At 42.0% G+C, this 12,615-nt stretch overlaps 1 protein-coding gene across 2 annotated transcripts; it reads left to right on the forward strand.

Annotated features, from left to right (window-relative positions):
* The first annotated feature begins 539 nt into the window (after positions 1 to 539).
* On the forward strand, positions 540 to 12,278 carry CTNNB1 (catenin beta 1). Of its 2 annotated transcripts, none has more exons than XM_072153423.1 (16): positions 540 to 805; positions 5,523 to 5,570; positions 5,693 to 5,920; positions 6,006 to 6,259; positions 6,363 to 6,601; positions 6,717 to 6,918; positions 7,025 to 7,169; positions 7,332 to 7,435; positions 7,520 to 7,858; positions 8,132 to 8,290; positions 9,053 to 9,172; positions 9,325 to 9,475; positions 9,706 to 9,827; positions 10,182 to 10,242; positions 11,092 to 11,315; positions 11,406 to 12,278. In XM_072153423.1, the coding sequence occupies exons 2-15, from the start codon at positions 5,558 to 5,560 to the stop codon at positions 11,298 to 11,300; spliced, it is 2,346 nt and encodes a 781-aa protein (XP_072009524.1). In that variant the 5' UTR covers positions 540 to 805; positions 5,523 to 5,557; the 3' UTR covers positions 11,301 to 11,315; positions 11,406 to 12,278. The 2 variants fall into 2 exon arrangements, with proteins under 2 accessions (XP_072009524.1, XP_072009523.1); XM_072153422.1 differs by having other exon boundaries at positions 540 to 771.
* Positions 12,279 to 12,615: the final 337 nt, after the last annotated feature.

Raw genomic sequence — 12,615 nt, forward strand, 5'->3', positions numbered from 1 at the left:
CCCGGGGAAAAGGTGCGTGGGCCCCATCACCGGTCTAGTATCCCTCCGCCAGCCAGCTCTCCAATCCACACAATGAGCAGCAGCGGAGTAATCCTTCCCCGCCCTCCACCTGGGAGCGAAGCGCAGGGAAGCAGCGCCTTATAGGCTATTAGGTGTCCCCTATATGCTGGGTGTGAATAACATCCTAATCTGCTAATAAGGAGACGTATATAGCATTTGTTAAGGGGTAATGTCAATATTAGGACACGGGTAATATTTCCTCCTGAAGCTGTAACAGCCTTCGCGTCGGGTTATACAGTGGTATCCGTGTCTATAGCAATGCGTGTGGTGAAGTTTCTGGCTAGTGTACACGCCACACTATCTGCTCATGTGACCACCATAGCTCGCAGCTCCTACACCTCTCATAACACCAGCACAAACCGCGAGTAGGGGGAACTATTTTTCATATCACTCCGCCCCTTCTCCTCGCTCCCTCCTGCTGCGCGCCGAGTAGGCGGAAGGATACAGTAAGAGCCGGCGTAGCTCCCTAGTATAAAACTAGAGTGTGCGGCGCCATTTTAAGCCTCTGTGTCGCGTTGTGAGGAGGTTGGGATCGGATAGGTGGCAGCCGGGAAGCCACGGGAAATTTATTATAACGGGGACTCGTAAAAACATTACCTTGTGACCTACGTACCAGCCCGGTACAGAAGCATATGTAATCTTATTACTGAAGGGGGACGAGGAACCCGGGGCTGGTGGCGGAGGAGGAGGCCAACACCGGACGACATTGTTGTAAGTGCAGGCCCCTGGTCTGAGAGACTGAGCGGTATGTATGCGGTTATCGGCACGTGTGAATGCAGGTCTAGGTGCGGGTGTCGGGGCTGTGTTGTGTATGGGGCTGTAGGGCGGGGAGTGCCCTGTGATGGCAGAGCACTTCACCTCATAGGCCTGATGTGTGGTAGGTGCGGAGCTCGTACATGCACTGCATGTCCCCTGCAGGCTTCCTTACTCTAGTGTTGATGTGTAGTTGTGTCCTTGCTGTGGTGTCCAGGAAGGTGCAGTGTTTACCTCTGCAGCACTGGGCTACTGATCCCTATCTCTATACACTGCTCTTTGTCTCTGGGATTGTTTACTTTTGTCTGAGGTTTAGCTGTAACGTGAGATCCTCTCTAAACTGGAGTTTTCTTTTAAAATGTCTTTGTGTAGGGCGGAGGTGCAGAGCAGCCCATGCCTCCCCCTCCCCTGCCCTTATACAGAGTTCCTGCCTGCAGCCCATCTCCCCTGCCCCTAGTCTGGCTCCCACCTTATTTCCAGCAGCTTTATAATGGGAAATCTGCAGCTTCTGCACTAGATTAGTCCTGTGGATTGTGGATCCCTGGTTTCTTGGTATGTGGTTATGTATTTGGGCACTGTCCCTTTAACATGGTAGGGCTGGTCTTTCTCCCGATAGCTTCTCTCCTCCCAGTAACTGGGTAAGATGGTGTAGGAGTATTGTCCTCCCAGGAAATGGCTTTGGCTTTGAGGAAGCATAAGTCATGTGTCTATTATGCTTGTCTAGTAACAGTGTTCTGGTTATAGTGAGAGATTTTATGTAATGGGAGATCCTCCACCGTCTAATCTGGTGCGGTAGTGATCCTGTTTGCTTACTAAAAACTTCAGCAATGCTCACTAATGGCGGTTTTGGCTTTTGGGCTTCTTGAACACTCTTGGAATCTGATTTGCCAAATAGGATGCACTTGGAAAACAAAGCTGTTACTTCCTGATGCAGCAGCTCTGGGCTCTATACATTCACCCCATTGCATAGACCCAAACCTCATATGAATTTTTATGGTGCTGGATTTGGCAAACTGAATCGGTTGGCACTCTTGTATCTGTGCTGCTGCCCTTGCAAATCTGAAGGCATTTCTAAATTGTTGTCCTGGATCTTGAAAGCAGTGTTTAGTTTCTCCTCTGGCTATGTCTTGGATACACTTGTAGGTGTTGAAGGTCCTCTTCAGGGTGTCTGATGGCATGACTACTCTAGGTCTTCTCCTCTGCGTGGCATTAGTATGTTGCTCACATATGAAGTCTCCAGACAAGTGCATTTACTTCCAATAAAAATAACTCCCAGATGTCTAAAATGGGGTTATTTATTAATGTGAAGCACGGCTATGACTGTCTCTGCAAGATGCTATATGTTTGCACTTTATGAGCAACAGGAGGAGATACATTAAGAAATGTTTATTTTATAAAGCGGCATGATTAGGTTTTACACCTTGCTTGGCTTGTACATTGTCTAGCCATATTTTTCAATAGGTACTGTCTGATGTCCTTAAATCTGCAGTTTGTATTGGCTATACCCTATGGGGTGCTGACTTCTGTCACACATTATGAAGTAACCTAGTAAGCTTAGGAAGAGGCTACTTGTAAGGATGCAAGTTCTGTTTGACTACCTTGCTATCAGATTTGTGCTGGGCAGAGGTGGACAGTCTGCAGTTGAAGTAAATACCTTCACTAGAATAGTGACCATGGAAAAATAACTTCTATAAACTAATTCTGGCAGCAGAATTCTCTTAAACAAAGTATTTGCTGCATGAAAAACAAAATATAAATGCTGTCTGAATCTTTTTCTTTTGATGGATTATGTTCCACTGCTGTGTAATGGGCACTGCTTATGTCTGATCTTGAGTTGGTGTACAAGGCAGAGATGTTGGTTGCTTAGTAACTTCTCAGCATGGTAAGGAATGGCATCTTTGCAGCATTGCTAAAGAATGGTGTACACATGTAATTGACTCCTAATGTAAAGTAGTCTTAGCGGCATAGAGTAAGTTGGTGATGGAGCAGCCCCCAGCAACCGTAACTATCACAACTCTTAGGCAAGCTGTCTGAGCCCGTGCAATAATGCTTCCGGTCAGTGGCCTTTTTGTCTCGAGACTGGACACTTATGATGGAGTATCATTTAGTTTGTCTGGAAGCCAGGTAAAATGTAGATTTATCTGCTATAAGGTCATGCATTGGCCCACATTGATCAAAACCAATTAGACTATGTGGAGTGTCAGATTAATTGTGGCGCACTGTTTCCCTGAATCTGGCGCCCCTTGCAGTGCTCAGATGGTGCTGTGTACTGGATGAAGAAAAATAAAAGGAATTGTCCAATGTTCAAACATTTTAAGCAGCACAAACTAAAATGCCAAGTATGACATTGTGTAGCCAACACTTGCATAACCTACATTTATATTGACCCAGTGCTACCCCCACACCTCTGGAACAGCCTCATGTGGCAAGCTACATGGTAAAAGCAGCCACTTTATCAGTACCTGCACATAAACTGCAATATTGTAGGTCAGGTGACTTCTCTAAAATGCCCTTCATGGACCTCCCGTTTCCCCTAAACGCTGATATCTAGTTCTCAATGGTGCATGTGAAACTAGGCAATATGGCTTTCATGACAAGTGCTGGCTTGTAGGCGCTTTTTTTTTTTAACCAGGAAATAGTAAAATTTTGCACTTCAAAGATATTGCATCTGTTATAACCGTATTTCTACCATGGATGTGATTGAATTGGCCGTTCCCCCATAACGGGTAACCTGAGATGTGGTCTATAGCTGAACCACTTAACAATGTCTCTTCTGTGGTAATGATCTGAGCTATAATCTCATATTTATGGCGTGTCTTTAATCTTACACCAAATCTTGATGGCTTGTCCCCATTGGACTAGATTGAGTCTTTTCTCTGCCCCTTAAAATGTGTGAACCGGTTCAGCCTTGCTCTTTGGTCAGTAGCCCAGACGGCATTGAGTAACATTGATGTTAAGTGGGGTTTAAGCTAATTTTGCCATCAAACTGTAGTTTCTATCCAGAGTTAACACCTGTCTTTTTCACACTGATACTTTTATATGAAATACAAATTAAAATGGCTGCTTTTTGCTTTATAATGTATAGGTATTTGTAGTCTTGCTTCACCCTCCCTTATGTAATTCTCAAACTGGTTACCAGATTAAAACTTGAGCAACCCCATAGTAGTTATGTCTGCTCTTCAGTTACCATGGGTTCTAAATTCTATAGCAGTGGTGACGGACCTATGGCACGGGTGCCAGAGGTGGCACTTGGAACCTTTTGTTTGGGCACCCAAGCCATCAACATAGTACTAGATGAGCATTTCTTGCAGCCCACAACTGCAGGATGATTTGTGTGATTTTAAAGCAACACATTCTTGATTGCTTGGGACTGCAGGAAAAGGTAGAACAGGGCAGATTATCGTTAGAGCTCCTGCTGACTCCACATTTCTTCCTGTACAGGAGGACCGTGGCGAGATGCTACAATGATGGTCCAAATTTGCCCTTCTTTCAAATGTTTTGTTGTCTTTCAGAGGCCCATATTGAAAGTTGTGGTAGAACTAAATTACTATAATTGTTGGCACTTTGCAATAAGTGGGTTTTGGTTGTAGTTTGGGCACTCGGTCTCTAAAAGGTTTGCAATCACTGGTCTACAGGAAAAATGCAAGTTCATGGGCACCAATTTAAAAAAAAAAAAAAAAAAAAAAACTTTGTAATAGTGCAGAAAACCTAATCAATATCTATCCATCTATTATGTGTACTAGATTATTAATCTAAAGGGTTTTATTGGTTTTGCTTGCACCAGGTGCACCCACTGTTATAGCTTTGGTAGTGATTTGTGAGGATGGGCTGCCTGTATGGACATCCTGGTGTTGGCTCCTTATATAGAACTAGATGCTGATCTTTCTGGACAATGTGCCTTTCATTCCTCGGTCTGAATGTCTTGTGTTGTATAGAACCTCCTACTAAAAGGGTTCCTGCTCTGTGCACTTACTACCTAGTCACATTTTGTCCTTGTCTGAGGTAGTCTAGGTACATATCAGATTGTACTATATAGTACATAGTAAATCTTTGTCAAAACATGTCCTTTTTGTACAGGTTATTTTGGTTATTTTTATAAATAAATCTCCAAACCTGCACCACAATCTTATATTTTTTTTTTTCCCTGGAGAGTTGTGGATATGTGGTGTAATATCATTAGTAGTTTAACAAAATCTGTTACATGATGCTGAAACTGACATAACTAGGGGTAAAGCAATATTTTTGAGCAGTCCAGGTCTTTACTGCTTAATGTCTTGTGTCCATATCTGTTTGTAATGTGGGAGGGGGTTCTTTCACTAGAACCTGCATCATGCTTCCCATGCTACTGTCTGCTGAAACTAAGTGCTATGGGGCTAGGACTACCACAGACCTTAGAGCTTCCATTCAGCTTTTCTCAGCAGTTTCTGCAGCTTGCTAGTATGTTGTCCGACTAGTGAGCTGCTACTTGTAGTTCACAGGCCTCACCTCACATTTTGCTACACACCTTGTAACATTGGCTTGTGGGTAGTCAGGTGGATTCTGTTGGAAATCTATCATGAGACAGTTTTTCCTCCCGTTTAGGTGGAGGCATAATGATCTGATATTGAGTTCTGCTATGCAATGCTTGATATTTTTCTACCATTGAATGAGAGAATAACTCTGTTGTGGTTTTTTTTCTATGTAGTAAAAACTGTATGTTCTCTCTTTAGGCTACTACGGCACAGAAGACTTCTTGGACTGAAACATGGCAACTCAAGGTGACTACTGGTTTTGTTACCCTTTATTCCCTATATAACTTGTCTTGATGTTTGGATGCGTCAGGATAAGTATTGGTCAGTGATTTTTGATTTTTTTTGTGGGATATTTGTTCTAATTTTAGCTGACCTAATGGAGCTAGACATGGCGATGGAGCCCGATCGGAAAGCAGCAGTCAGTCACTGGCAGCAGCAGTCGTATCTGGATTCTGGAATTCATTCTGGAGCTACTACAACTGCCCCATCTCTCAGTGGGAAGGGAAATCCAGATGAGGAAGATGTTGATACATCCCAAGTACTGTATGAATGGGAACAGGGCTTCTCCCAGCCATTCACTCAAGATCAAGTGGCAGGTAGGCAAATCAACTTCTAACTTTTATTTACTGTTTATTTTGTGCAGTTCTAGGTTTTCTAATATTTTCTCTTCCCTTTCTGAAGATATTGATGGGCAATTTGCAATGACCCGAGCCCAGAGAGTGCGAGCTGCCATGTTTCCCGAAACACTAGACGAAGGCATGCAGATTCCCTCAACACAATTCGACTCTGCTCATCCTACAAATGTGCAGCGCTTGGCCGAACCTTCCCAGATGCTGAAACATGCTGTGGTCAACTTGATAAACTACCAAGATGATGCTGAATTGGCTACTCGTGCTATTCCTGAGCTGACAAAACTGCTTAATGATGAGGACCAGGTAAGCTCATCCTGTATAGTGGAACACTTAAGTACTATAAATAATTGTTGTTTTCCAAGCACGATAAGGCTGAGTAAGCTTTTATTTAACTTTTATTTTGCAGGTTGTGGTGAACAAAGCTGCAGTTATGGTTCATCAGTTGTCAAAGAAGGAGGCTTCTCGCCACGCCATAATGCGTTCTCCACAGATGGTTTCTGCAATTGTTCGTACCATGCAGAACACAAATGATGTTGAAACTGCACGCTGTACTGCTGGTACCCTTCACAACCTTTCTCACCATCGTGAAGGCTTGCTGGCCATCTTCAAATCTGGAGGCATTCCTGCTTTGGTCAAAATGCTAGGGTATGTGCCTAAATTAATGGCTTTGGGTAAAATTGAAACAAACAATAGCCAGAAATAGAACGCAACAAAACCGCTTTAGTTATTCTCAACACATTTTATATACCTTTTTCCTCAGGTCACCTGTGGACTCTGTGCTCTTCTACGCCATCACAACACTGCACAATCTTCTCTTGCATCAAGAAGGAGCAAAAATGGCTGTTAGGTTAGCTGGTGGATTACAGAAAATGGTTGCTTTACTGAATAAAACAAATGTCAAGTTCTTGGCCATCACTACAGATTGTCTTCAAATATTGGCCTATGGGAACCAGGAGAGCAAGGTATGACATGATTGTAATATGCTTATGCCACATATTGATCTCAAAATAAGTTGATGGCATTCTAATGTTCAATTACATCCCCACTCTCCCCTGTTTTCCCCCTTAGTTAATAATTCTTGCAAGTGGTGGACCTCAGGCGTTGGTCACAATAATGAGGACTTACAGTTATGAGAAACTTCTGTGGACCACAAGTCGTGTGCTGAAGGTGTTATCCGTTTGCTCCAGTAACAAGCCGGCTATTGTTGAAGCAGGTAAGATCAATAGATTTATTTGGTCACAATATGGTTGGTTGCCCACTTCTCATTGTACACTTGGGTTTTTCGGTCTTTAAATTACTGTGACCAATGTAGCCTGAGGACAAGTCTTGCGTCTGTTTAGGCTATGCCACATAAAATGGTCCTTTTTCCTTATAGGTGGCATGCAAGCTTTGGGACTGCACCTCACTGACCCAAGCCAGCGTCTGGTGCAGAATTGTCTCTGGACTCTAAGAAATCTCTCAGATGCTGCAACCAAACAGGTAAATTTTTATTAATCTTTCCTTTGTCTGTTTCTTGGCTTAGATTTTATGCTCTAATTCTTGGCTCTACTCATTATTTTACAGGAGGGAATGGAAGGTCTTCTAGGAACTCTTGTTCAACTACTTGGATCAGATGATATTAATGTTGTAACTTGTGCCGCTGGTATACTCTCCAATCTTACATGCAACAACTACAAGAACAAGATGATGGTCTGCCAAGTTGGAGGAATTGAGGCTCTAGTGCGTACAGTTCTCCGTGCTGGAGATAGAGAAGACATCACAGAACCTGCTATATGTGCCCTCCGTCATCTTACCAGCAGACACCAGGAAGCCGAGATGGCTCAAAATGCAGTCCGTCTCCACTATGGTCTCCCAGTAGTGGTGAAATTATTGCACCCACCTTCCCATTGGCCCCTCATCAAGGTACCTATGTGGGAATGGTCTGTAACGTTTGAAGTGGCTTCTCCTAAACTAATGAATAATCCTGAAATAAATGATGCCATAGGAGCAAGATTATGCCACCATGTACAACTGCAGTATTTGAAATGGTTTAGAATGTATATCGATAATTATGATTTTTATATTGGACCAAAGCAGTTGTTGGGGTGTTCTTTTTTTTTTTTTTTTTTTCCTCTTCAGTAAGCCCCCCTTTCTAAATGATCAGTTAATGATTAAGTGTCCTTATTTATTTTGTAGGCAACTGTTGGCTTGATCCGTAATCTTGCTTTGTGCCCTGCTAACCATGCACCATTACGTGAACAAGGTGCTATTCCAAGGCTGGTTCAGCTTCTGGTTCGTGCACACCAGGACACCCAACGTCGTACATCCATGGGAGGAACACAGCAGCAGTTTGTGGTACGTTAATGGAAAGGTTTTATAGTTGCCAAATAACAAGCGGTGTCTAAATTCGAATTGGGGGCAAAAAGTCTACTCTGTAGCCCATGTTGCATTTTTGCTTTTTAATGGATCGTAAGATGCATTGAATGTGCTCTTCATGGAGGTCAAATGGCTAGGATTTTGAGGCTTGTAAGCATCTACAAGGCCAGAACACACTAGGGTTTTCACCAGTGATCCTGTATGGCAGAATTTCACATATTCAGCTTAGTGGATCGGTTTTTAAATGTATACCCTCCGCATGCTGCATAAAGAACCCTAAAAGCAAGATGACATTGCCCTGGTGGTAGGGGTCAATAGCTGTTTTGAGTCTGTAATGCAAAGTTTGTAGTTATATGCAACTTTTTCTTTTATTGCAGTAAGGTCTCATTCACACTGCCATCTGTGGGCCGTACATGCGGCTGCAAATTTGCAACCACATGTACGTACCCATAGACGGCAATAGCGGCACGGCGGGCATACGGTGCCCGCAAATGGATAGAGCATGCTTTTTTGGTGAGTGTGGCTGTGTGCTGCTGTTTTCTATGGAGGGAGGAGGGGCCACCTCCTACTCCAGCACACGGCGGTATGGTCTCATGGTAGGCATACCGCGTGTGTATGTACCCGAAGTGTGTTTTTGTGGTTCTCAGCTTTGACACAACTGAATCAGACTGTATCATATCAGTTTTAGCTTTTCTTTGATTTCTATATTCATAACTTAAAACCAATTTTGCCTGTTTTTAGGAAGGTGTACGCATGGAAGAAATTGTTGAAGGGTGCACAGGGGCTCTTCATATTCTTGCTCGTGATGTGCACAACAGAATTGTTATCAGGGGCCTAAATACCATTCCACTTTTTGTACAGGTGAGTGTTGTGTATACAATCGTATTACAGCTTCCAGCTAAGGGTTAAAGCAAAATGGCCTTGGCACGTTTTATGTAAAATATAGAATTGTAGCAGCAAATGTGTTTGGAAATCTACAACATTTAAATTTTTTTTTTTTTTTTTAAATGTAGCTGTTATACTCTCCCATTGAAAACATCCAAAGGGTAGCAGCTGGTGTACTCTGCGAACTGGCTCAAGACAAAGAGGCAGCTGAAGCAATTGAGGCTGAAGGTGCTACTGCCCCCCTGACAGAACTGCTACATTCAAGGAATGAAGGAGTTGGTAAGTAATGTAATCCTTGTATAACATGCAGGTCCAGTTTGAGTTGCAATTCTACTGGGTTATATTCTGCACTGTGCAGAATAGTATTTTCTTAATTGCTTATATCATGTCAGTGTGCTGTAATTAATGCATGCTCACCAGCTATTTAAGCAGAATAAAAGTAGAAAGTTTCGTCTTTCTAGCCTGCTAAAGCCCTGTGTTTTTTTTTTTTTCCCCTTGCAACTTGACAGCAACATACGCAGCCGCTGTTCTATTCCGTATGTCTGAAGACAAGCCTCAGGACTACAAGAAGCGTTTGTCAGTTGAACTTACAAGCTCTCTGTTCAGAACTGAGCCAATGCCCTGGAATGAGGTAAAATTGCCAGACCTTAAACTTCAGCTGACATGTTCTTTCTTAAAGGGCTTGTAAACTTGGTGCTTCTGTCAAGAGCCAAACACAAGAACTGGTTTTAAGGCAACTTTGTGTTGCACACCTTTTTATATTTGGGAGAAATGGACAAAGTGTAAGATTCATTGAGGTTTTTAAGGCCTTCATTTCAGAGCCGTAGGGAGTTCTGAAATAAGCCAATGTTTCTGTTAAGAGTTCATGCTGCCCTAGTAAAGTGATCAGTTGTAGGTGTCAATGTTTGTTCATAACCCATTTATAAATGATTGGCATAACCAAATTTTTAATGCAACATTGCTGACTATTTCCCTATTTTCTCAGGCTGGAGACCTTGGTGTTGACATCTGTGCCCAGGGAGAACCACTTGCATATAGACAGGAAGGTGAGTTGCAATGTTCTATATTTTATTACTCAATGTCAAACTGTGCTGAATATGCCTGCACCTAACTCTGTTAAGCTGTCATAATTTTGGATACAAAATTTACAATAAATACAATTTCTGATTTTGAATCTGCACTAGCAAAACCAGCGCTTTGGCAGGAACATTCTGGCTTTGTTGTAGATAAATGGTTAGCACTTAATATTGGGTGTGCTACAGTCTCAGGATCCAACCCTTCAAACTTCTGTGAAAATAATCTGCATTTGAAAACAAGTTGTGCAGTCTAAGTTTTTATTGTAATAGTGTGGATGTTTCGGACCCCTGGGCCTTTGTCCTTCAGCCATCTTGTCTGACGTTGTATGTGTGGTGCAGTTTCACACTGGAATGTGTCACATAGTTTTGAACTAAAACCTGTTGTCCAGAATCTGACTTGTAAAGTGTTTCCTCAAATGCAGTCAAATTGATACTCTGCCTCATTAACTTGATTAAGATGGCGCTCCACAGATTTACATCGTATCCATGCTTTGGTTGTCAGATACTGGCTAATCTCAAATTTTATCCAGAGCCAGGCACTGTGATTGTGGTCATATTTTTGTTATCCATGGTCTCCCTTCTAAAATCAGCTTTTATTTATCTTGATAAGCCTTAAAGGCAGAGGGTGATGTTACCAGAGCCCCTCAGTGAGGTTTTTTTCTTTTTTCTGGTGGTTAAAATGAGCAGAAAATGTCTTCCCCTCTCCCTGCCTGTTTAATCTAGTAGCAGGAGTAGGGAGAGTTTTTGCTCTTTTCTGAATGTGATTTATAAAATGTGAAATCTGAAGAAATGGAAATTAACTTTAAACTTGCTTTGCAGATCCCAGCTACCGATCTTATCATCCCGGTGGATACGGGCAAGATGCAATGGGAATGGACCCAATGATGGACCATGAGATGGGAGGACATCATCCTGGTGCAGAATATCCAGTCGATGGCTTGCCAGACTTAGGCCACGCTCAGGATCTTATGGATGGCCTTCCCCCAGGTGACAGCAATCAGTTGGCCTGGTTTGACACTGATCTGTAAATATATCTATTTTTGGTAAGTAAAGCCACAAATCAATCACTGCTGAGTTTTGGCTTTGGGCTATCCTTGTAGATTAATATTTATTTATTTTTTTTTCCCCTCCAGTTATTGTCAGAATGAATTTGCATTGTGATTGGCCTGTAGAGTTGCTGAGAGGGCTCGAGGGGTGGACTGGTTATCTCAGAAAGTGCCTGACACACTAACCAAGCTGAGTTTCCTATGGGAACAATGGAAGCTAACTTTATGTTCTGGTCCTTTTTTTGGTCGGAGGAACAATACCAATGGATTTTGGAAGTGACTCGTACATCAAGAATGCACAAGAATTGTTCGCAAGCTGGAACTTCTCAAACACTAGCCTTGCTTGTTTAATAACTTTTTTTATTTTTATTTTTTTTATCTCTGTAATGGTACTGACCTAGCTTGCTTTTCTTAGTATTTAGATTTCTTTTCTTTTCTGCGGTAACATTTTAAGTCTCTGTAGTGTTCAGTTAGTGCATATTGCTAAAGCGGTTTCTAATTTTTAAGGATCAAGTAAGTGTAGAACACTAATTCATAATCACTCTAATTGTATCCTGAATAAAGTGGAACATTGTGTAGCCTTTTTGTATAAAACATAGACAAATAGAAATGGTCCAAATAGTTTACTTTTAATATGCTTAAAATAAGCAGGTGGATCGATTTTTGATCAAAGCTTTTATCTGGGATATGTCTGGGTAGGGGCCAGTAAGAGCTTATTTGGAACCTGTAATGGACAGTTTACCAGTTGCCTTTTATCCCAAAGTTATGTACTGAGGCCACAGATACTTAATGCCAACAGATCATGAAATGGCTCAGAAGAATTAAAGTGGACTTTTAATGCATTCTACTGTGTCAAGTTATTTTAAAGCAAGTCCATGTGAAATGGGTTTCTGTGGTCTTAAGGAACGAACCTATATGTTTGTAAATGGAATGAACAAAGTAAAGTTATTTTTAAATTCAGATGTGTCTAGCGTGAGCAGAAGTATTATTATTATTCTGAACAATGCTGTACATGTGGGGTCCCCATCCCCCCTTGGTCAATATGGATTACGCCTTTTTATGGCGTAAAAAGGTGGTAACCCCTTTGGTAGGATTTGAAAATAAAAAATAAAAAAATTCCCAAATTTAAGCAAATCAAACAAACCAGCCTGACGTGAGGATTTTTATTGGTAAAGATTTTTAAACTGGCACACATGACTTCTACCATTTCATCCACATTGTCACTTCAGTTTTCCCCTTTTCTCCGATGTGATAACACAAGTTCTCTACTTTTCAAAGCTCATTATGTTAATTGTCT

This window comes from Engystomops pustulosus, chromosome 5 (genome assembly GCF_040894005.1).
Source record: "Engystomops pustulosus chromosome 5, aEngPut4.maternal, whole genome shotgun sequence".
In the NCBI taxonomy this organism is placed as follows: Eukaryota; Metazoa; Chordata; class Amphibia; order Anura; family Leptodactylidae; genus Engystomops; species Engystomops pustulosus.